Raw genomic sequence first — 22,577 nt, 5'->3', positions numbered from 1 at the left:
AAGCTGACTCTTAGATTTGTACCTCAAGCCCCGTTCTATGTTGATAAACTCATCAAGGGAAGGAATGGTACCAAAATCTTCCCCATCACCAAGATATATATACTGCACTGCAGAAATATGAAAATGGCAAGCTATTCTTCAAGGAATAGATTCTGACGCTTTAGTTTCACCCTGCACAGTCACATGGTATAAAGAAAAGGATGATACCAACAAGGCTGAGACCACTGCAAAACCCACAATTAACAGGTGCTGCCCCAGTAACTACCTGCACAAGTGCAGAAACCTGCAAGGTTTAAATTAGTATTCACTTGCAGATTTAACACGCAGAATGTTGAGGTTGGGAATAAGTAGACCACTACTTTTCTAAGCCCACCTGACTGACATGTCTAAGTTAGGAGCCCGTACTTTCTAAAGGGTCAAGAGAGAGAGGTAAAATCTTTCAGGACACATCACACACACGACTTCTTCAAAGCCTTCAGAGCTCTGAACTGCCATCCAGAGGGAGTTTTCACTCTCTCCCCCCATAGCCTTCCAGCAAAGAAAACCAATGCTACACAGCTCCAGCTTTTAATACTCCGGCTATCTTTAAAACTATGTAAAAAGATTTATTTCCACAGGAAAAACAAAACCACCACTAATTTCCCTTGTGAGCCTTATTTGACCCGTAAGTGTTCCTGAAAGATCACAGGGAAAGAGACATGTAGCTATGAGATGCTGCCAAAACACGGTGAGCTGGTGGTGATTTGGTTTCTATTTGTCCACAGCACTCTTTTTCCTAATAGAGCTTCTTGGATAGCTGAATAATGTATTCTGAGCAAAAGCTGCATAAACATTAAATTAAATTTTCCAGAAATACAAAAACTCTTAATTTTCCTTAATTTTATCTTATATATTGAAATATCTTATTTCCATGCGTTTAAGTTAGTGGGTGGCTACACTGCTCTAAGAAACACAAGCAGAACACAAAATCCATTTTAAAGGAAAAAGGAAAATTTACTGTGGTGAAAAAGGAAAGACAAAACCATGAGAAATTCTACAATATCTTTAAAAGAGGAAAAAAGCAAGAGGCAGGTATGTCTATTGTAGCTGGTTTTACCTCCATGTACCTACTGTATTCCTCAGCAATTCAATATCCTGCCTCCATAAAAGTTGTCATCCAGGAGCAGTGTAACTCTACAGGACATGCTACCAAGAATGGCCCATATCATTTACAGCCTGATTCAGTTCCAGCTGGAGTCACAGGAAATCTTGGTGATAGGAATGACCAACAAACTGCTAGAGCTGTAATCAGGAAAATGTAACAAGTCACCAGCACCATCCAGAAAGGTACAGAAAGGATGGCCACTTATGCAGGAAGATTCTTTTCTCCTCTTCAAGAATAGCAGCAGCTAGAGTGAGAGAGAGGGAAATACAGAAAGTCTTGATCTCGGTTTAATTGAAAGTCAGTGCAAATATATCAACAAAGCTCAGGCAATACTCAGAATTCCACGCGCTCTAGGGCTGAGCCTCACAAGCTGTGGCTTGAGGCTCTACTGTTGAAGATTTTTCTTCAACTTTGCAGCTGCTTCTTCTTTACATGTATATAATCTGCAACCATAACAGCTACTCGCCTACAACCCTACACTTTAGCCTTTCCTTCCCCCGTTATTCACTCATATCATATGCCAACATCAAAACAACAAATGCATGCAGAACCTTATTCCCTCTACTTTCAGTATGTTTGGTTTGGGGGGTTGGTTTTTTTTTTTGTTCTCCTTTACGGCAGCATCTTTTCTTTCCATGTGAACAATTGCTGTGCAACATTATCAAGTCTTTCCTCTGTCACTTTAATTTGTTTTTGTTTAGGGGAGGTGGGTGCATCGCATATTTCCAGGTAATAATACTAAATATCTACAGTCACCAGAAATCTGCTCAAAATCAGAAAAATGCAAACACTGCACTATATTTCTTTATAGCTAATTTGCTTGTATATTTCACAGAAGTATAAATCCACTTAGGTTTAGGATCGTTACAATTGGATCTGAACAGTTGACTGAGAAAATACTGTACATGAGAATTTTTCTTTCCCACAACTTCCCATACAGCACTTGCCTATATATTAAATTTTGCATCATCATCTCTATCTGCCCAGACACACGCAAGACCTGGAGTGATCAGCAAATATTTTGAGAGGTTTAAGAAGATGAGAAAGACAAGAGCCACCACAGAGTTTTATGAATCACTTGATAAAATTCTCAGTGCTTTGCACGGTATTTTTTGGTCCAGTATCAGCAAATACCATATCTGCTGAAACACACCAGGTAGCTTAAAACACTTAATATTTTACTTAATATATAATGATTTGGATTGGAAAAATTTGGCTGAAATATTTTTATTAAACTTGTTATTGTCTCCCTGAAGACCTAAGAGAAATAGTATAGCTATGTCTCTGGGAAAAGGTTTTGGTTTATGAAAAGCAGCGTTTCCTACAAACACCCTAGCCCTGCTTAGCTCAGACAACTATTCCTAAGAAATGTGAATCTCTAATGTCAGGTTTATAAAGTCTACATTCAGTGAGGGACCAAAAAGCATACCATGGGAATCAGGGCCAATAATTGTGACCAAACGTTGAATAAACACTCAAAACATATTTACTCTGAACAGCAAACAAATACTCATAGATACACTTTCTGAACATACTTATAATAAAGTATACTGAGGTTTTAGGAAACTAGAAAGGGACTCAGAAGCCCAAATCTCATTATATTTCATTTCTTGAAAAATATCATCTTTCATCATCATGGTGAAGATATAAATACATTTATAAATACCCAGAACTCGTTCTGGACTGTTTGGTAGCTGAAGTCAGCTTAAATCTGTTTAGTAAAAAATTTGTAAACAAAATTCAAGAAGCTATATTTTGTCTGTCACTAGACATCATTTAAATTCTCTCCCATTTGCAACTCTGCTCTGCAGTAAGCTATTCCAAAGTACACAACCTGCACACTCTACCTCTGGCATGCAGATACTACTACTACTACAGCTGACAGGCATGATTCTATTGAAAAGAGTTTTAGTTCAGAGAAAAATTAGGGTAATATTCACATTTTCCAATTCACAGTGGTAATGGTTTCCCTGCTTACTGTTCTTCAAGTGAAATGTAAGAAATAATGCTTTAACAATCTAAACTCCCTCTTCACAAAACACCTAGAGCAATTCTCAGAGTAACAGGAGAATGGGAGAGGTCCACCTGTTAAAAGCTTTCCGTTTTAAACTATCTTAGCAATTATATTTACTTCTTAGTTTAAATTAAATTTACAGCTGTACACTCTGCTCATGAAAGGCTTCCCCTCTTCCCTTTCATGCTGTCTTATGGTTAAAATCCAGTAGGTTTCTTTTTTCCAATGGGGTGAGGAGAGGTGTGTAGCAGACATTATTTGGGAAATAGTTGGATTGATCTTTACTACAACTAATAGTCATATAACAATGCATCCTTGTTATGTGAATATCTTTGTATAGCAGTAAGTGATAATAAAGATACACTTCCTTAGTTATGTGTGCATATATTTGAATTATGTAACAGACTTGATTGGAGAGGTTAAAAAAATGGTCTGATGTTCAACAAATCCGCACAATATTCCAGAAGGAAGGAGTCCCTCAAAAGGTGTTAATCCTTCCTTGTATATGCAAATAAACGGTATTGCACTCCTCACTGATTACACTTAATGTATGGCTGTTGGTGTTTGATACTGCATTAACGGCTTTAATACTATTAACATACAATTAATTAGATATCACTAATACACAACGAACAAAGAACTACAGTGGATTGGGATTTGGTTTGGGAAGTGAAGGAATAAAAGAAATACTATACAGCCCTGAGTAATCATCAGTAGGGGGCAAATACAAACCCACGTACACATTAGGCCTCGAGGGTACTAATAAAGTCCACAGCTCCATAGTAAGTGCCATATAGTGATATCTAAAAATATATACTCTGGGTTAGGCAGCTGTGAATTTTTTGACGAGATGACTGCAGACTTTTAAATGAACTTAGTTTGCAATGGTAACGGATGTGAAATATAAGAAAAAGCATTAGTGCGTTAACCAATATCCATAGGGCTTCCTTTTGGTACACAGCAGTTCACATGTTCAGGCCTACAGTCTTCCCATTTATTTTCTGTCAGTCCACAATGAATGTATTAACTTTGTGCTAACACACTGTGTTTTGTTTCTTAAGGTCCCAGGGCTTGGGGTTTTTTTTTTTTATTATTATTTGGCTTTGAAAATGATTATGAAGCTAAAATATATTTTTGAAAGTCTAGCTTTCTGTTCTCTTTTAGAGTCCTACTTTTATAACTGTGCAAATGCATTCCTAGTTCTTTTTGCCTGTGTCATACTACATGCATACCATATTGCTTATCCAGTACTAGAAAATCATTAAACATTTCTAAGGACAAAAGTACATTGAATGATACTTAGCAACATAAATTAGAATAACCAAAATAGGAAAATAATTAGATAAAAATCAGCATAGTTGCCAACATATCTTGGGGCTATTTCAGTACAGCTTGCCATTTACATATAAAGCATACATAAATGGCTATTTTTTATCCTTCTCAACAAGACATATTTTTAAAGGACGGTTAAGAGCATAATAGTTTACCTATTCATGTACAAAAGTACACTGGGAAAGGGAGAGGTTTACATATAATTTACCATAGCAGGATACTGTTAAAGGATGAATTCTCCCTCTAAGATGGTGGCAACTATTTTTTCCCTATAGATGAAGTGTTCATGGAAAATTTAAACATCTGATTCAATGCTAGGCATTTTCTTATACACACGTCTATTGCTACAGGAATTTAAAACCCTTGGAGTTGAGTACAAGCTATTCCTATTTGCAACGTAAGGCAAAACATGCTCTGAAATGTACATGTCATTATGGACCCGACCATCCCTGGAACAATAGGATGCTGTAGACTTTATGGATGACCTTAAGTAATTATCATTTCTTCCTCTTGTTGGTAATGAATATTTATAAAGATCAGCTGGACTTCGCCTAAGAGATAAGTGCTGGTCATCACGATACGACTGCAGAAAAGGATTGTCATCTGATCGAACAGGATACAGGGACTTGCTTCGCTTACTGTCCTCTAGAGCGCGAGTTAAAAGTGAGGCCTTGTTGCTCAACAGTTTGCTTGAGGGAACACTAAACATGCTTGCATATGGACTACTTTGTAGAAACTTCTCTCTTTCTTTCAAGCTTATACTACGAGAAGGTCTTCCAATATCAATTTCCCTGGATTTATCAGCGATATTATCAAAAGAATGTTGCCTGCTAATCCTCAACTTGTTTTTTTTATGATATTGCAGAGCATTGTTTTGTGACCAACTATGCTCATATATTTCTTCAGGAAGTGATAAGTTCGTTGTATCCTGCAGCATCTGATCTTCTTCGATATCATACAGGTTCCCCATACGCAAGCACGCGTCACATTTATAGGGAGATCTGCTTGAATAGTGTCCCGCATAAGTGGGCACATTGGAAAGACAGCTCCTGCAGTGGGTGGAATTCTGTCTATATCTATCATTCATGTCACCTAGGGAAGCATTTTTATCTTTTAAAGTGTAGTGCTTTGCATAAAGTTTATATTGGTCATTATTTGGAAGACTGTCTTCATTATGCAAGGGAGTCCTGTTAGCATGTTCTGCTTTCCTGTAGTTGTCATTGTGATCTTGATAAACATCAGGAAGCTCTATAGTTTCTGGAAGGACAATGTTTTCGATGTACTGAGGTGTGTCCAAGCGGAATCCTGGCTCCTTGTCAGCATCAATTGTGTAGATTTTATCCCGTGGAGAGCTCTGTTTGGTTTTCAGATATGTCAGTTCCACTTCACTACAGTCTTTTGGGTATTTTGATGGTACTGTCCTTTTTTTAAAATTGTCCTTGGTTTTGTGGTGCTTGTTGTTGTTTTCAGGTTCCATATGGCAAGTAGCACGGCTCGATGTCTCTGATACGTCTGAATGGACAATCTCTTCAGGAAGGTACCTTTGGCTTTTCACTGAAAGCTGTCTGTTTTCATCTGACCCATTTTCTCTCTGGGAACCTTGGCTCTGACGTACAGATTCTTGACGTAAAGATTCAACAGATTTCCTCCAAAGCTGCCTAGGTCTGGAGTTCACTTTTGCTTCTGTTGTTACTGCAACTTCTACTGTATTTGGATTGGACTCATTCAATGTGAGAGGATGCTGACCTTGGAAAACATAGTTGTTAAGATTGTCCTTGTGTCGATTGCCAGGAAGCGTCTGCAGTTCACTCATGTTGTCACCAAAATAGTTGTCCTTTGTCTGAAAGGATCTGTTATCAGAAAAGATCAAGTTTCCCTTATCCATGACCATATCCATAATCAAGGAACCCCTCTGTATAAAATCAGCTGTTCTTTTGGGGGAATTAATTCTTGAAGAATTGATATTGGTCATATTTTTTGCTGTTCGCAGCAGTTTTAACATGTTGGTTTGGGAATTGGTCAAAGTAAAGTCAGGAGACTTCTTTTTTTCTTCAATATGCACTCCATGAATGCAGCTGTAAATACCCTGCAATATGAGTAATATAAAACTAATTAGATCACCAGGTGCAAATTTTAAATACTTTCATTCTGTTTGTGTTAACAATAAAGAATAACGAAAAATTGCTTATCTAACGACTGAAAACATTAAAAGTATGGAACTATTCTTTTAACATTTCCTTACATTGATAGGGGAGAATAATTTCTGCCATATCTTTTGTCCCTGTAAAGGAGAAAAACTGCCAATGCTTTACAGACCAATCATCTGACGTTCATCTTTTAAGCCCCACCTTTTCCTTCAGTCCTGTTTGCATTTTGATCCTGTGAACTTTCAATTCTCAGAAATTTGCCTTTGAAATAGGTACTTTCCCCCCTAACTTTGAATAGGTACATTTCTAATTCTCCAGGTTAGGAGAATTTCACATGTAGAAAGCCAAAAGTATGAAGATGAAATGTAAAATGTGGAGGTTAAAACAGACATGTTTTTTTAAACAAACCCCAATAAGATAGGGCAGAGTATATTTAATGGAAGTCCAACACAGTTCAATTTACTCAACACAGTAATTTAAGTGCAGTTTAAAGCAATTTAGTATTTTAGTAACATTTTCAGTTCTCCTCAGCTATGTGTAAAAAACCCAGAAAAGTCAATTATCTAATGAAAGTATTGTGTTACGATAAAAAAAAAGAAAAAACCCAATTCATTTGTCAAATATGTAAGAACAAGCACATATTACCCTTATTTTAGTACAAGTATAAATTATTTGGATATGTAAATCTACTTGGGGTTTGGTAAAGTTACTAAAACCTAGTATAAACAACACTTGGCTTACCCTATCTCATATGGTTAATTCAAGTTTTTTATCAAGAAAAGCTTATAAATGTATCCCAGTATATTTTTATCACTTAAAATCCACTTATTAGGAAATACACAAAACAGAGATATTGTCTAATATCAATTTAGTGCTTATTTTGTTTGGATTTTTTGGTGGAAATTAATCCATTTCCCGTATTTGTGCAGTTCTACCATTTCTTCATCAAAACTTCTCCTAAATATATTAGTTTCAAGCATCAGATTACTGATTATCCTGGCATATGGCAATTCATACCATAAAATTATCCAACGGAGTAAAGGCTTCCCATGGAGCACAAGTGCATCCTAAGCCCACTGACTACTCTAGAGTATCATACTGGTGCTCTAACATGTACTTCAAATGTCCAAGTGGGAATAAAAGAAAAGATAATGTTTTAGAGAGGTCACCCAAAGGGGGAAAATGAAAATAATACTAACCCTGCTGATTGAGAACAACAGTCCTGGCCTATCTGAGCAGACTCCAGTGAAACAGAACCTAAGTTTCCAGTAGAATAAGTGCTCCCAGACAAAGGTTATTAAACTGAGTGCCATGGCTGCTGCAAGCATGTAAAACACTCCTGCCATGTTGTCAATGTCCAGCTGGCTGCTCATGACTTCATTCTTCTCAGTGTGGCAAATACCAGTCAGCCACAGGGTTTCCAACTCTTCCATTTCCCCTAGGGAGAACAAATAATCAAACCAGTTAGAATGTAAAAATTACTGCTCACAGTATTTGAAGGTCTTTGCAAGTTTAAAAATACACCATCATTTAAAGCTCCATTTGTGGAGCACTTTAGTTTTATCTATGAAGGATTTGCAAATACAGCAGATTTCAACTCACAGCACCCTAGTTTCAGATGTCCTCAGACTTCATAAATTACGTGGGAAGCTGGTTGCTCTAGAAAGCAGGATCTGTGATTTGGGTAAAACTCACTTCTGCTTGCTATAACTAGCACCGCTTGTTACGGAGAGTGGAACTGGAGGGTCCCAGCCCAGGGGATTCCTACTGCCATCCACAGAGCCGCATTTAGTGCGTTCTTAGACCCAGGAGGCTCCTCCAGTCCCAGTCCAATGGATGCCACCAGTGCCACTCCACTCCCATCTGCAGGTCCAGCCTGCAGTAAGCCCATGTGTGTACACCAGAGGTGCCACTGCACACACGGTGATGTCGTTAGCAGCACCCACATGGCACTCCTAACCACAGGCAGCCTGATCCTTCTCCTCCTGCCCAGCTGATGAGGGCTGAAGTTTGCTCGTGAAACATGCACACATGATGTAATGCACAAACACACCAGTACTTACAGCCCTCAAACACCAGTATGGCCTAAGTCCATGCAGTATCTGTGCCCAGGCCCTAGAAATCCTTTATCCAGGCACTGTCTTGGACCTCAGGTCTTTCTAGAAGTCCTATAACAAATCACATCTCGTAACCACCGAACGGAAAGCAAGACCACATAAAAACATCTCTGAACTGAGTTTACTGAAGAGATGGATCAGACACATAGCTCAGTCAGACAAGCATCCTGATACACCATTAGACACTTTCATCCTCCCGCCTCTCCATTTTCCTACACTTGCTCATCCCTGACCCACTCTGACCCCTCCCTTAAACAGTGTAAAATAAATGTCACGTTCTCACAATCCCTTTAAAGCATGCCATAAGAAGTTTGTTCTTCCCTGTGAGATTTCCGTAGTCTGCAATGTTGGAGTGAAAATAAGATGTTTTTTCAATGTTAAAAGACATCCGAGCAGCAGAGATTAAAAGGCAAGTTTAAAAATTCAGCATGAGCAGTGGCAACCAGGTTCAGCAGTTGGCTGCCCCTGGATGCTGCACCTGGCCACCACTGCAGCAGTCATCAGTCACATCTCCTCCCACTGTTGGCTGCATTTCAGTAATAGATGAACTGATTTGGAGATGCAGTTTTAAATAACTCTATGATCTATAGGCACTTTAGAAAGAAAATATGTTATTTATCACAACTTTCTGTTTTCCTTCCCCGTAACACTTTTATTTATGGCAAAACAACGGCAATCACCAACACTGGATGCAAAATCACCCAAAGCATCATATCTGAAGGTTACAGGAATGTTATATATGGTTGGACTCGATGATCTCAAAGTTCTTTTCCAACCTAGTGATTCTATGATTCTATTGAAAAGGGAAATCTTGACTAGCTTTACCTGTGCAGCACACTCCTGCCTTCTGGGCAGCAGCAGAAACATAAACGGTGCCATCACATTTCTGAAACAGAGGATTCCTGGTTTCTGGTTCTGGTTGGGCCACCAATGACAGGGTGTTTCATGCCATTAAAGCATCTCATTTACTTAAAGCTAAGGAAGCATATCCACCCTCTCCCTCCATTGCATATTCTTAGTCTTAGAATCCGTACTTCATCGATAAGATTTGGCCTCTGATGAAGGACACTGTCACTTTGCAGTGGTTGCTACTGCAACCACGAACAGATGTCTGCAAGAAACTGCAACTGTTTCTGCCAAGACTGGTTTTTATATGGCATGATATGATTAATTTTTGAACATTTAGTATTGTCCTTATTGAAGCATTGCATGTGTATCCATGCCTTTTCACTTCTCTTGGAGATGTCGTCAGCTGAATAATTCTATTCTTATTTTTAAACTTAACTGTTTCTAGAAAATACATCAGGCAATATAGAGGGTCAGGTATTAGCAGGCTTTATGTCTTTCCTAGGTTAGGATATGGCTTAAATTTGAGGGAAGAATACCCATACTACAGATCCCTAATCATTATCCAGTGATTAGGGAACACATTTTCAGTATTATAATCCATACATCATTGGAACAAAGATCAGGAAAAAATTGCTAGAAGCTATATTGACATTTCAAGCTACCTTCAAACTAGACTAGAAGATCAATGACCTGCTGTGCAAGAGTATTTTGCAGGATAAAGTGCCAGGGCACTAGGAGAGCTGCAGCCCACAGATAAACTGGGAGTTGGAAGTAGAACACAAGACTGTAATGGAGAAATTGCTTCTCGTAGCATGTGATTGGAAAATTTGAAGTCAAAAGGACAAGTACCAAGGCACTTTAGCAAAGACATTTCACAAATTTTTAAGAGAGATTATTTGGTTCCTAGCTATTTCTGAGTTTAGTTCTGTGCTTGAAGCATGAATTGAACTTCAGAATCTGAAAAAGCCAGTGTATCTTCTCCCAAATTACAGTGCTCAATCTTCAAAATACCTAAGAGCATCCCCAAAGAAGAAAGTCAATCCTAATGAATCTTTAAAAGTCTTCTAATCAAGGACATACAGACAATAAAATATTAATTGTAACAGTATAGATATTGCACACTGTCCCTATATAGATAATTGGGTTCATATTTCATTTCATCTTAGAATATTTGGATTTTTTTTCTTCTACTAAACCTCAGTGGACTGTTCTTCTTGCCTCTCTTTCAAGTCCTCCTCAGGGTCTATGAATAAAACTCACAGGGGCTACAAAAGAGAAAAGAATCCAAATCCAAAGACAGAGCAATATTTCTGGTTTGTGCATTACTAGCCGAAGCTCTGACAATCAGCCCTCATTAGTTCCCACAGGAAAATTCACATCTCCCAAGATTGTCAAACATCAATTTGATTTGACTGCTGTGCCCTTTTACAATTCATAATAAAATTCACAAAGGAATTTAAACCTCTTTTTTATTACTGTTTCCTCTGCACTTCTTTCCCTTCGGCATGTACATCTAAAGTAACTATTGACAATCCACTAACCTTTCCAAAAACGTCAGTACAGAAACAAACCGAGCTTGTTTTGAGTTGAGATAAATGACAGTGCCCTGGCAAGCTATGAAGAACAAAGCCTTATCCCAGAGCCTCGTGGATCCTGCTGTTGCAGTATCCCTTCCATTATACCTGACACTGACAGAAATCACTGTTAATTAATACCCAAAAGTAATCCACAATTTTATAGATCATAAAGCACTGTCAATCATTGTATTACCATATCCATGAAGTGATATTATTTGGGTATGGCCAGATTAGGCTGATAATTCTGGCCTATATATATAAATCCATTACACTTTACAGTGTATGTTTGCAAACATGTGTGTATGCACACACACAGAAACACAGATGAACAGTTACTAATTTAACTATAATAACACTTCAGCATAGCTAACCCTATAAAACTGGTAAAAATACCCAACCAATTTATTTCTCTTCCTGCCCATTACATTTCACCCTTTATATTTACAGATGGCATAACTTTTTATCACAAAATATTCAGGTCTCATGAATTTTTTAACTGGGTTGTCAATTCATTCCTTATAAAAACCAGCCACTTCTAAATGTGGTCTGGAGTTGGAATTCAAAACATTGAACTTTGACTTAAACTGCAGTTCAGGAAAAAATAATATTTAAAAGAATCAAGTCCTTTTAGAGGAATGTTGTCGTCTTTCAAATCCTTGTAGGTGGTCTAACTTGTGAGGTGAATGTGTAGGGTGATGACATCTATAACAATATACCAGTCATGGCAATTGAAACCCAATAATTTGTGATTACCAGATGTTGGAGAATTCAGTCATCTACATGTGTGCAGAATTCTAATCAGCAAGTAAAAGCTCAAAATATTCCATAAAACAGACTTTGGAAACCTAAGTCAGTAAGTTAAATATATATAAATGCCAGGCCCCAGTGAACCAAGTGTTTAGGGAGTGGGTCTCAAGTTTAGGGTGGTCTCAAGTTAATTATAAATATTAATCAGAGTTATTTTAAGGCCTTTTGCTTTCACTTCAGGCACTTACTAAAAGAAATATAATGCCACAATCATTTCCTACCTCCACCCATGTGTGGACTAGATTAATGATTAAATGAATAGCTGCAGATTTCAGGAACGAAGTACATCATGACACTAGGACAAGATGAGAAAATTAACAGTTCCAATATATTCGACCAAAAAAAAAGTAATGTTTATTTTCCATTTTATATGTTCACAGTATATTTAACCTAAAAAATTCACATGTAACTGTGCGATGAGATATTTTTAAAATTTCTATAGCACTGTACTATAAAACATCTGCCTCATTTATAGTGCAAGAATCAGTATAAGCAAGTAAAGATCCATATTTCAAGCAATGTTGAGCCTCTACACTATTCACTGAAAATACAGTATAGTCTTCTCCAATAAATTGCAAAATTCTAGCTATCTCAGTGGTAATTCAAGCCTATTTACAATAGTTTTACATTACAGCACAAACCGCACTCAATCCCCTCTGGGTATGTTCCTGTTGCTGTGACGCCGTCTGCAATTTGCCCAGGAACATGCCAGTTAGCCATTCTGACTCTGATTATCCCTGAAGTGCCTTTCTTTCTACTTTTTATTGCAACTCTAGCGTATTTGACACATCATCCTGGGAAGGAGTGATAAACTGTCCAGTGTGTCCCTGAACAGTTTCTTCACAATAAAAGCATCATTACCCAGATACAGAAAAGATACAGATCAAAGGGCAGAATTACACTCTTTTCCTCATCACAACCCTCGCCAGTTTTTGCAGGCTGTGAAGTGTCATCGACCCCTGCCACCATCCTCTCAGTGCTGGGAAACATACTGCCCTTTTACGGTCTCTTGGAGATGCATCAGCTCTCAGGGTTTCTTTCAGAGGGGTTACTGGTGCCCCCAGTTTCCCTCAATTTCCTAGGCACAGCATCTTGTAAGGTTCTGGCATCCTTCCCTGGTTCTCATCTTTGCTCATTAAACCACCTTCCTGAGAGAGGCAGTGCCTTCCCAGATGCTGGGTCAGCCACGAGATGCTGATGGTTAAAGCTGCCTAATTTACAGGTCATTTCACTGATGTTATTTTGTTTTCTGAGTGGTTTTTCATCTCTACATCTACACATGCATACAGGAAGATGTGTCTACATACTGAAATTTATATTTAATTTATAAGAAGAGAGAAACTCCAAACCCACATAATCCATCATTCTCCACATGTACTTATAAAAAACCCGTTAGGGTAAGACATCTTTTTTTTTTTAATTGAGAAGGAATAACAGCTTTTCAATACCTGTCTGATTCCTTCCTCATGATTAGTAAAAAAATATAATCTTTCATTATCTCCTATATTCCTAGTTACAAACTTGCCAGATATAAACATGCACAAAGTTTTATAATTACATCCAAAAAGGGAACAAACAGATTTGGATAACCTTCTTTGCTGCTTATTTAAAAAGTAAATAAAATCATCTTGCTGCTCCAACCCAGGAAAGAAAGCAAGACTTTTGAAGCTTGAACGGCATTTGAGCATCTTCTCCACCTCTCCCTGAGGATACAAATGTGGGGAAAAGTGACAGAGATGGAGAATCTAACCCTGTATCCCTAACCCAAGAGCATATTTACCACAGTTAATAACTAACAAGCATCAGAAATGCTGTATGCCTGGTAGTGCCTCCACCCCATTCTCCAAGTCCAAAGCCACAGGGCTTTTATCCTCCTCCCCCCGCCAGCTGTTGACAGGCACTGAAGGGCACCAACCCAGCCAGTACAGCTGTGGACTGAACTTCATCCTGGTAGAAAAACAGCCCCCAAATCAGTCACTGCATATGATTCACCTCCTTGATCTTCACTCTTGGGAAGTAAGCCAAGCCTGGGCTGGGTTTCAGTGTGACTTGGGAATACAGCCAGACTAAGCACAGACCCACGGCAGTCCAAAACAGCAGTCAGAAGACTGAGAGACTGTTTGGTTTTAAAAGGTGTTCTGCATGCAGCCAGATCTTTGGAGGAACACCACTAGCCAAAGTTTGGGCAGCGTGTGGTGGAGGGAAATTGAAGAAATAATGATGGTCAGAGATACGACATTGGAATTAGCACTACATGTGAGAAATGATTGACAAGAAGCCATTAAATAAAAGTTACAGGATTGAAGAATAAGCAGCAACATATAAGCAATGTTTACAATCAAAGCATTGACTGAGTAGGAAAGGAAACAGAAATGGTCCTTGTTAAGAATTTATTATTTACTTGTGTTTCACTTATCAGCATTCTCTGCAAAAACATTTATCCTATCAGATGAGTAATTGCATCAATTTCACAAGATTTATAATTGAAAAATCAACTTTTCAATTTTTATTATCTTATAATCCTCCAAATGATCAAAGTAAACTGCTAAATAATGTTTTAATACTTCTATAAGCACTAAACTCTACAATACGCTTAGTTCTCATTTTTCTTCTTTGAAAGAGAGGTGCTTTTCTGCCTTACTTTAACCATGTAGGTTAAAGCCATAGGTTCCTGGGGACAATCACTGATTTTTCACAGGCTGTCTCATCTGCTTCCTTAGGTACTCTGGAGGGGTATTTTCATCAAGTTCTTACCTGAATTTTAATCTAATTAATTATTCTCTCACATGAAAGGAGAAGAAATCTATTTTATATGTCCCTTATGAATCAGAAGAATATTTTTAACATTTCATATGCTATTCACAAATTACAGTTTCAGGGTGTTTCAGAGTGCCAGCCTGTACCTTCACCTTATTGCAAACCAAAGTCTGGCACTGAGGTGCCAACAGAACTTAAGAGCAACTGTAAACCTAAAACGAACTGAGGAAAAAATAATCTCATGGGGGTTTCTCTGGCAGTGGCATTTCTAAAGTCAGTGAAAGATCGGGTTTACACAATGAGATCCGTTGCACAAAGGCACTTACAACCAACTGAGTTGTGGAAACCCCCAGTGTTGGATATGCCTGCACCAACGCCACGTCCTGCAGCAGGATAGAAACTGCAGCTGCATGGAAAGTCACCTTCCTCTGCTCCAAAAAACATTTCTTTGCATGAATGAGAGCTGCCTGGAAAAATTAATCCTCCCCTATATCATGTTGCTTCACACACTGCAACCATCCCTACCTAAATGGAATTTGCTTATTCCACAGAAGTACACCTACGGCAAGCACAGAAATGATCCTCTGCCCCCGTGCAGAAAGTCAAGCTGCAGCTGGATGTTTTAGTAGTTTTGCTGGTACAACAGACTTCGAGCGTCAGCACATCCCCTGGAGTTGTACAAAGTGCAGAGCCAGAGGAGGCCACTCCAGCAGGAGATCACAGTGTGTGTGACAGAGCAGAAGGTGCAAAAAGAAACAGAGTGGTATTGATGGTATAAGGGGTGGTGACTCTTGTGCAAAGCACTAACCTGAGGTTCAGCTCAAGAAGCCAGCGTACAAGCAAAGAAAACTGACATATATCAAATACAGACCTTGAATAAAGGGTTAAATATATAATTTTACATTGATCAGATGTAGGCCATCATCTTCAAAAGAGAATGGCTGCACTAGCAAAGGCCAGCCTGTTTTCTCAGGCTGGACAAACAGCAGTTTTCAGATGTAGAGAAAGACTGTTTCACACTTAACACTGGTGAGAGCTCCCACTAAGCTATGAAGGAGGAAGGTAGCGCCCCATCACTTGGAGATCCTGATGTAACAGGGTCTTTACCCTGAAGAGAGGAGTCAGAAGCCAAATGAGTTGATGTGCATTTGGTTCAATAATCTCATCAATTTCCATCTGACCTAGTTATATGAGCCATACAGAATGTTTTATAAAAGAAATCACATAAAAACACAACAACTTTTTGAATTCAATCTGGATCCCCCAAAACAATCTCTCTTACTCTTATTTTCTGAGTTATTCCCCCTATAAAAACAGCAAGAGGAACACAGATGACTGACAGCAATAAACTTATTGTGAGCTATTGACTGCACTCTGCATGCCCCCATTAGTTAAGGATGAATTAACAGAATTGCTTATCACGACTTTCAATCTTACAATCCCTCCAACTCTTGTTCAGCTACACAAACACCCTCCACTTATACACTCACACTCTCCAGTCACATTTGTTCCACCCACTGCTTAAGGAGGACACTAAATATATAAACAGAAAATCACTGGGATTGTGGGTGTATTCTGCCCGAGCAGCACGCACTGAAAATATGTCCTCATAATCACATACGTATTTCCTTCTTGGTCTTTAACAGCCAGCGTGAGTCACTCGGCTATACTTCCTTATAATCTAGACAGCGATTTGTAAGGCTTATGCTAAAATACGCAAAAAAAATTGCAAAGAGCTTTCCTCTTCCAGATGCAAGGGGCAAATCTTATTTCCACAGTTACCTATTACCCATGAGGAGTGGGAAGCAATTATCCACCCGGGAAAATAATTCTTAGTGTACTAAGCCATCCTAAAAGCACATAAAGATTAACCAGAACTGAAAGTTATTAGGAAGGGGATAACAGTTTCTCTGTGGAAATGCAAACCAAAACCAGTTTGCTCCTTTACATCTCTGTGTCTCTAATTGCTTTAAAGGTTCTAGCTTTAAGGTTTAAGGGCTTAATCAGCTATACCATCTGCCCCTCTTCCTGGAGATCTCTTCCCAGACCTTTGTTTGAACTCAGCCTGTAACCTGCAGGTAGAGCAATAGGTTACAAATACCTCACACATAGCAGATGGTTCACTGAGCCAGCAAGCTGATATCTTCCCACTCCTCCTCAAACTTGCTCTCTTTACCCAGCAATCTTCCCTTCCTTGTTTCCATCCACTTCCACTGCCATACACCTTTTATCCCTCTATTTCTGCTGCATCTCCCATGGCTAAAGGCCCCTTGCTGCTTTCCATCCTATATACTCTCTGAACCCTCTTGCTGTCTTAATCCCAAAGCAGCTTTGCCATTTGCAGTTCAATAATCCTATTTGCACACAAATGAAAACAAAACAAAACAAAAAAAAAAAGAGTGGGAGAGAGAGGAACACAGAGAAAGAAAAATAATTTCTTCTCACCGACTAGACCCCAGTGATTCTGCTCCAAAGCCCAGAGACATGATGCTGTAGGTTTCAGAAGCAATGTCTTTCGAACTAATTTGCAGCATAGTTTTAGTGAAATACTATTCTACTTTCAATGGTGCCACGCAGCCCAGGCCAGAGGAATATTAACAACACCTGGCCCTTCAGATAGCTGGCCAAAACCTCATACCACTGAAGGCTGGAAGAACATAGGTGCCTTTATAAATGTTGTGGTCCAGCAATTACCGACTGGCTAAATTAGGGTAACATGCTGGATTCTGAGCAAGTCAGCCTGCCCAGCTGCTCTTCACAGAGGTTTACAGAAGAAATCAAAGCATGTATCATGCAATTCTTCAGTGCACGTTTCTATTCTAACATGTTCCTGTGGCTGTGGGTGGAAGATCCAAACAAAATGAGGGTGCTGCTTCTTAGCAGCTATATCACTGTAGTTACTTTTAAACTCCTGGGCGCTTCTGTTTCTCCACAGAAGACTGAGAAATAATCTTCAGTAGCTCAGTAGAAATCTTTTTATTTGTCTGTTAAAAAACAATGACAGTTTCATCTTGTGACCACAGCAAGCCAAAAAAAAAGCACAGTCACCACTGCGCTTTAGACAATTACCCTGATCATCATCTATTTTAAACAAACTGCAGATGCTAAGGGCCAACTAGAAGTTTTTGCAGATAATGACATGTGTTGTACAGCTCACAAGATGTACAAAGCCAGAAATTCACTAGTAACACACTTTATTCATATCCTTATACAAGAATAATCAACTCCTAATTCTTCATAGCAGAAAGATTTAGCATTCTAAAGCAATTTATATTCTACTAACAAATGCATATTAATCTCAACTTCCTATAAGCTGAGCTATGTATATGAACCTGCACAGACCAAGTGATGATACATATTGGGGTTAATTCTATTTTTGAGATGACTAAGTAGCTATTCTTTAAATTTCTCAGCAACTCCTTCCCAGCCTCCTTCCCTCTGTCTCTTTTCTTCTTTGTTAGAGTAACAAATTTGGCATCTCGTAGCCTGCTTCCTTCCACTGAGACTTCAGAGTCACTTATGCAGTGTAATTGTTACTTGTCAGTATAGTTTGTCGACCCAATAGAACTATCCTCAGGATAAACCACTCAGTCTAAGCTTAAACTTATCCCTAACACAAATCTACATCCCTCTGTATTTACCTTAATTTTTTTTCGGTGCCAGAAAAAGAGAAAGGAGGGTTCAAAGCCATTAACTTTAATGCAGAAAAAGCAGTGTGCTTTGGAAAATATGAAATGATGCTCCTTCATGAACAAGTTATTAATACTTCAGTTGGATGTTTTATATCAGCAAGGAAAAGAGAAATCATTCCTATCCACTGTGAAAAAAAATCTATTTCAATGTGTAAGTGAACTGCCTTGGATAGAAGAATTACTAAGATGAAGCATGGAAAAATGAAATGAGAAAACTCACGGAAGATGCATGCAGAGGAAATTGAAAGCTCTGAACCACATTTCAAAAGGATATCTCAGTACTGTGTAAACGTAAAAGAGAGATGAGATCATGCGTTTTTGTAGTGCAATCAGATACATTTTTAAACAAATTACTTGGTCTTATCCAAATATCTAGTATCATCCAAAAGGTTTTCTCTTCTTATTAACAGAACATTCATATCAACAAATTGTGTTTGTTCAACTCATTAGGATTTTTTTTCTTACAGTTATGAAACTCATTAGATTTTTAATCATCCATTAAAATTATTCCATACCATGATGAATGTTCTATTGCATCTACTGAATAATACTTCAATACTGCTAAGCAATTTGCTGCTTTATAGGCTTAGTCTTAGAGAATAATAAATTCTGCAGAGGTGATACATGCAAAAAGTATTTCTGCCTTCATTTGTGTTCGCCTATTTACTAAAACAGCCTCATTCAGACTCCACTGAGGCCTTCCCAGGAGTATCATCTTAAGATGAAACTTTTCCCCCAGATATCTTGCTTTTCGTCTAGTCAACCTCAAAAAGATTTTTAGTGATACAGCAAAGTGATGCTGGTCTGAACTCTGGGTTCATCCCTTTTAATTCGCCAAAACAGAGTTATGTAAGTTCATAGCTAAAAAGATTACTCATGGAACTACTGAAGTTAGATGTAGATTACAAAATCAGGTCACGCTAGTTCCAGGCAATCACCCTTTACACTTAATTTCTTGGTGTTTTGTTCCAGTTGGCCTGCAATGTACTTTATAAATCAGTAGAAGTCATTTCAACTTCAATATTATTCTTAGGGGGCAGTTTGGTTTGGGTTTTGGTTTTGGGGTTTTTTTTGCCCCCTTTTTCTTTTTTCCCCTGTTTGTTCAGTTGTGTTTTTTCTCCTGAAAATATATTATCTTTACTCGTGACACAATGAAGTGAGACGAGGTAGCAAATATTTCAAGGACTAAAAGAAACATGCCTACAATAATTCCTACACATCACATATGTCCAATTGCTATTCTCTTTAATAGCGTCCATGCCATTTTCTGAACCAAATTAAGGAATCCTTTCCAAAAGAACATTTTAGCACTCATGGATTGGTCATAGTACATTATAAAGGTACTGAAAAATACCACTGAGAAAATGCCATAAAAACATTCACAATCCCCAGGGTTTGTGCATTCAAAACTTTCGCTTATCTTCTGAAATAATATCTAAGCAAGACAAACACGGGAGCAGATATTTCATGACAAGTTTTCATTTACCTGGCTGTTTGAAATCCAACAAAACCAGTCAACCTACTTCAATTCCATAAACATTCCTTTCTGAGAAATTTCAATCAATCCATCCAAGGTTAGGGATCACGCATGCCAGTTCAGACCAGAGTTAAACACTTTTAAATAGCAAAACAGTCATGCTGAAAGACATCTCATCTATCAAGTAAAAGCACCTCAGGAATCGCTCAAAGGCAAAAATAACAAAAGAAAAGTAGTAAATTTAGAAATGCTGTCTAACATTGAGGCCAGCATTACTTTGTGATGTATATGAAAACACTTCCTGAAAACAGAGGCAAACGTCCTTGACAGTGAGACGAGTCAGAACAGAGTGGAAAAGCATTCCTTTCTCAGCATCAAGATATCATTTGTTTGGCATTTACTTGGTTTTCTCAAAGACTGTAAGGAATAGTAGTAAAATGCTCAGAGCTACTAAAACTGAATTAACTTAGAAAAACAAAAGAAAGGAAAAAAGATTGGTCCCTACCATCTCCAACAAACTGAAGAAGGGCCAGATCAATTTGTCTCTTCCAAGGTGATCCTTTCTGAAGTGCTATTCCATAGCCTGTAGTGGCAAAGATGTACCCACTCCCTATTGTGACAAGTTTGCAGCCTTCATCTCTTCCAGCCTTGTAATTCAGCACTGCTGCATCGTAGATGAAAGCATCCAACTTCCTGAAATAAAAGAAAACATTTTACAAACTAAATCCTTAGGGACAGCTGTTGTCAGACTTCTTTTGTCCTTGATGTTAGGACCCTGTTGAATATCATATGGATTCTTTGATATCATTAATTACATATCCTGCTCTGCTGTATCTAAAATTAACAAAAGGCATCTATTTTAGTGAGGGGAAAGTAGGGCACACAGTTTTGCATTTCTATTTTAAGGGATGCTGCTAAAAAATACTGAGAAGGAGAAAGCAAGCTACAAAATGTCTTGCCCTGTTATCTTTGCAACTTTACTCTCAGAAAAGGATAATATATATATTGAGATGCAAAATAATCTCCAAAAACAACACAAATTACGATAGGGAATTTAGAATTGAAATAACAACAACCAATTAGCTTATTTAAAATACTGGATGAGACTGAAAATGTGACTTCACCAGTTTTCTGCACACACTTTTATTTTGTCTCTTTCCAAAAGTAAAAAATGAAAGTGGACACAAAGTCCTTACTAAGATAGAGGAACGTATATGAACATATTTATATGAATATATGAACATATATATGAACATATATATAAATATTTATTCATGACTCACAGTTCTAAACATATTATTTGTGTACTTCGAGCACAGTGAGAATGAAGGAACTTGTGGAGAAGTTCAAGCCTTTCAGTCCATCTGCCTAAAAATGTAAGAATGGGATAACCCCATTCTATAAAGTATACAGGGAACGCAACAAAATAGAGGAAAACAAAATCAATAAGGAAAGCAAAAGAGGCAGTGTAATTCAGGGATAGTTTTTAAAGAAGATGGTAAAGCAAGAGTTAGAAGAGACAGGTGCATGGATACGTCACAACTGAAGCCATTAGAAGCGCACATACAAGAAGAGGAGGGCATTTGGAAGGACAGTCACTTGCCAGCAGTAGACCTCAATCAAAGAACAGACATCCTTATACCGACAGAAATTCATATGCAACTTTAAAAGGGAAAAGATAAAACTTGTTTATTTTGTATTGCTGCCACCCATCTACAGCCAAAACCTTTAAGATTTCTACCACTTGCACAAGATAAACAGAATACAGAGGCAACAGAAAAAAAACTACCATCTCAGCCCAAACCCCATCTAAATGATGCACTAACCCAAAGTTATTATGTCCCCCAGTAACACATTCTCCTTTTTCAACATCTTTGCACATCCCATACGAGTCAGAGGAGTGCACAGCTACACAGTCAGCTTCACAGGTTGGTGTAGAAGGAGCCTTGACTCCCTGACCCCTCCCTGGCTCTGCAGTTCCCAGGCACTGCCAACACTGCCCGCTGTGCCTTTCAAGAGCCACAGTGCATTACTGCAGAGCACTGCTAAAATCTTCCAGTGGGATGCAAATGACAGAGGCTTGCAAAATACTGCTCATAAACAGCTGTGACCTGTCTTCCTTCGAAAGGGAATTATAAAAAGAAATTAATTGTGGCACAAACAGGTACAAGAGCATCAAATTCAATTACATTATATTAGTATGTACCACTTGTGAATTCTGTTGCTGTTGAAGTTTTGGAATCATACTTGCCACTAGCTTAAATCAGTTTATGTTGATCAAGATTTTCATTTATATCCACAGAGCAGAGCAAGACCCAGGCGTATCCGATTTTAGCAACCAACAGAAAAAAAACCACTCCACTTTCATGAACAACATAATTCAATGTCTGTTCTTAAATAATCAAGTAACAGATTCATACAGAACCCTAAAATTTGTGGAATTCTAGATCTGATAGCAAAAATGCAACACTAAAAAATACCCCTATCCATCTCACGTTAAATCAAGTAAAATACCAGCAGAGAGTGAGGTTGTTGGATCTTGTCTGCTGCCATGAAAAAGTGAAGAGCAAAGTTCCTGTCACTACTTACAGTACTTTATCACTTTCCTTCAAGGATACTTACCCTAACAGTCACCATTCAAGTCATCAAACTGGAATTCAGTGA

The 22,577-nt window shown here is 38.2% G+C and overlaps 1 protein-coding gene across 4 annotated transcripts in view; it reads right to left on the bottom strand.

Moving 5' to 3' along the window:
* Positions 1-530: 530 nt before the first annotated feature.
* Positions 531-22,577, bottom strand: part of GRIN2A (glutamate ionotropic receptor NMDA type subunit 2A) — a 165,130-nt gene continuing 143,083 nt past the window's right edge. The window contains exons 12-15 of one of the 4 annotated variants that reach the window (XM_069870508.1): positions 20,419-20,606; positions 7,837-8,075; positions 4,916-6,576; positions 531-1,388 (exon numbers count right to left, since the gene is read on the bottom strand). In XM_069870508.1, the coding sequence (XP_069726609.1) occupies positions 1,373-1,388; positions 4,916-6,576; positions 7,837-8,075; positions 20,419-20,606 (2,104 nt within the window). In that variant the 3' untranslated portion in view covers positions 531-1,372. Of the gene's footprint in view, positions 6,577-7,836; positions 8,076-20,418; positions 20,607-22,577 lie in introns of all 4 variants that reach the window. The other 3 variants (XM_069870507.1, XM_069870509.1, XM_069870506.1) reach the window with 3 other exon arrangements.

This window comes from Phaenicophaeus curvirostris, chromosome 16 (assembly GCF_032191515.1).
Source record: "Phaenicophaeus curvirostris isolate KB17595 chromosome 16, BPBGC_Pcur_1.0, whole genome shotgun sequence".
In the NCBI taxonomy this organism is placed as follows: Eukaryota; Metazoa; Chordata; class Aves; order Cuculiformes; family Cuculidae; genus Phaenicophaeus; species Phaenicophaeus curvirostris.
The sequence above is the reverse complement of the archived record's forward strand: the minus strand, read 5'-3'. Positions and strand labels throughout refer to the sequence as shown.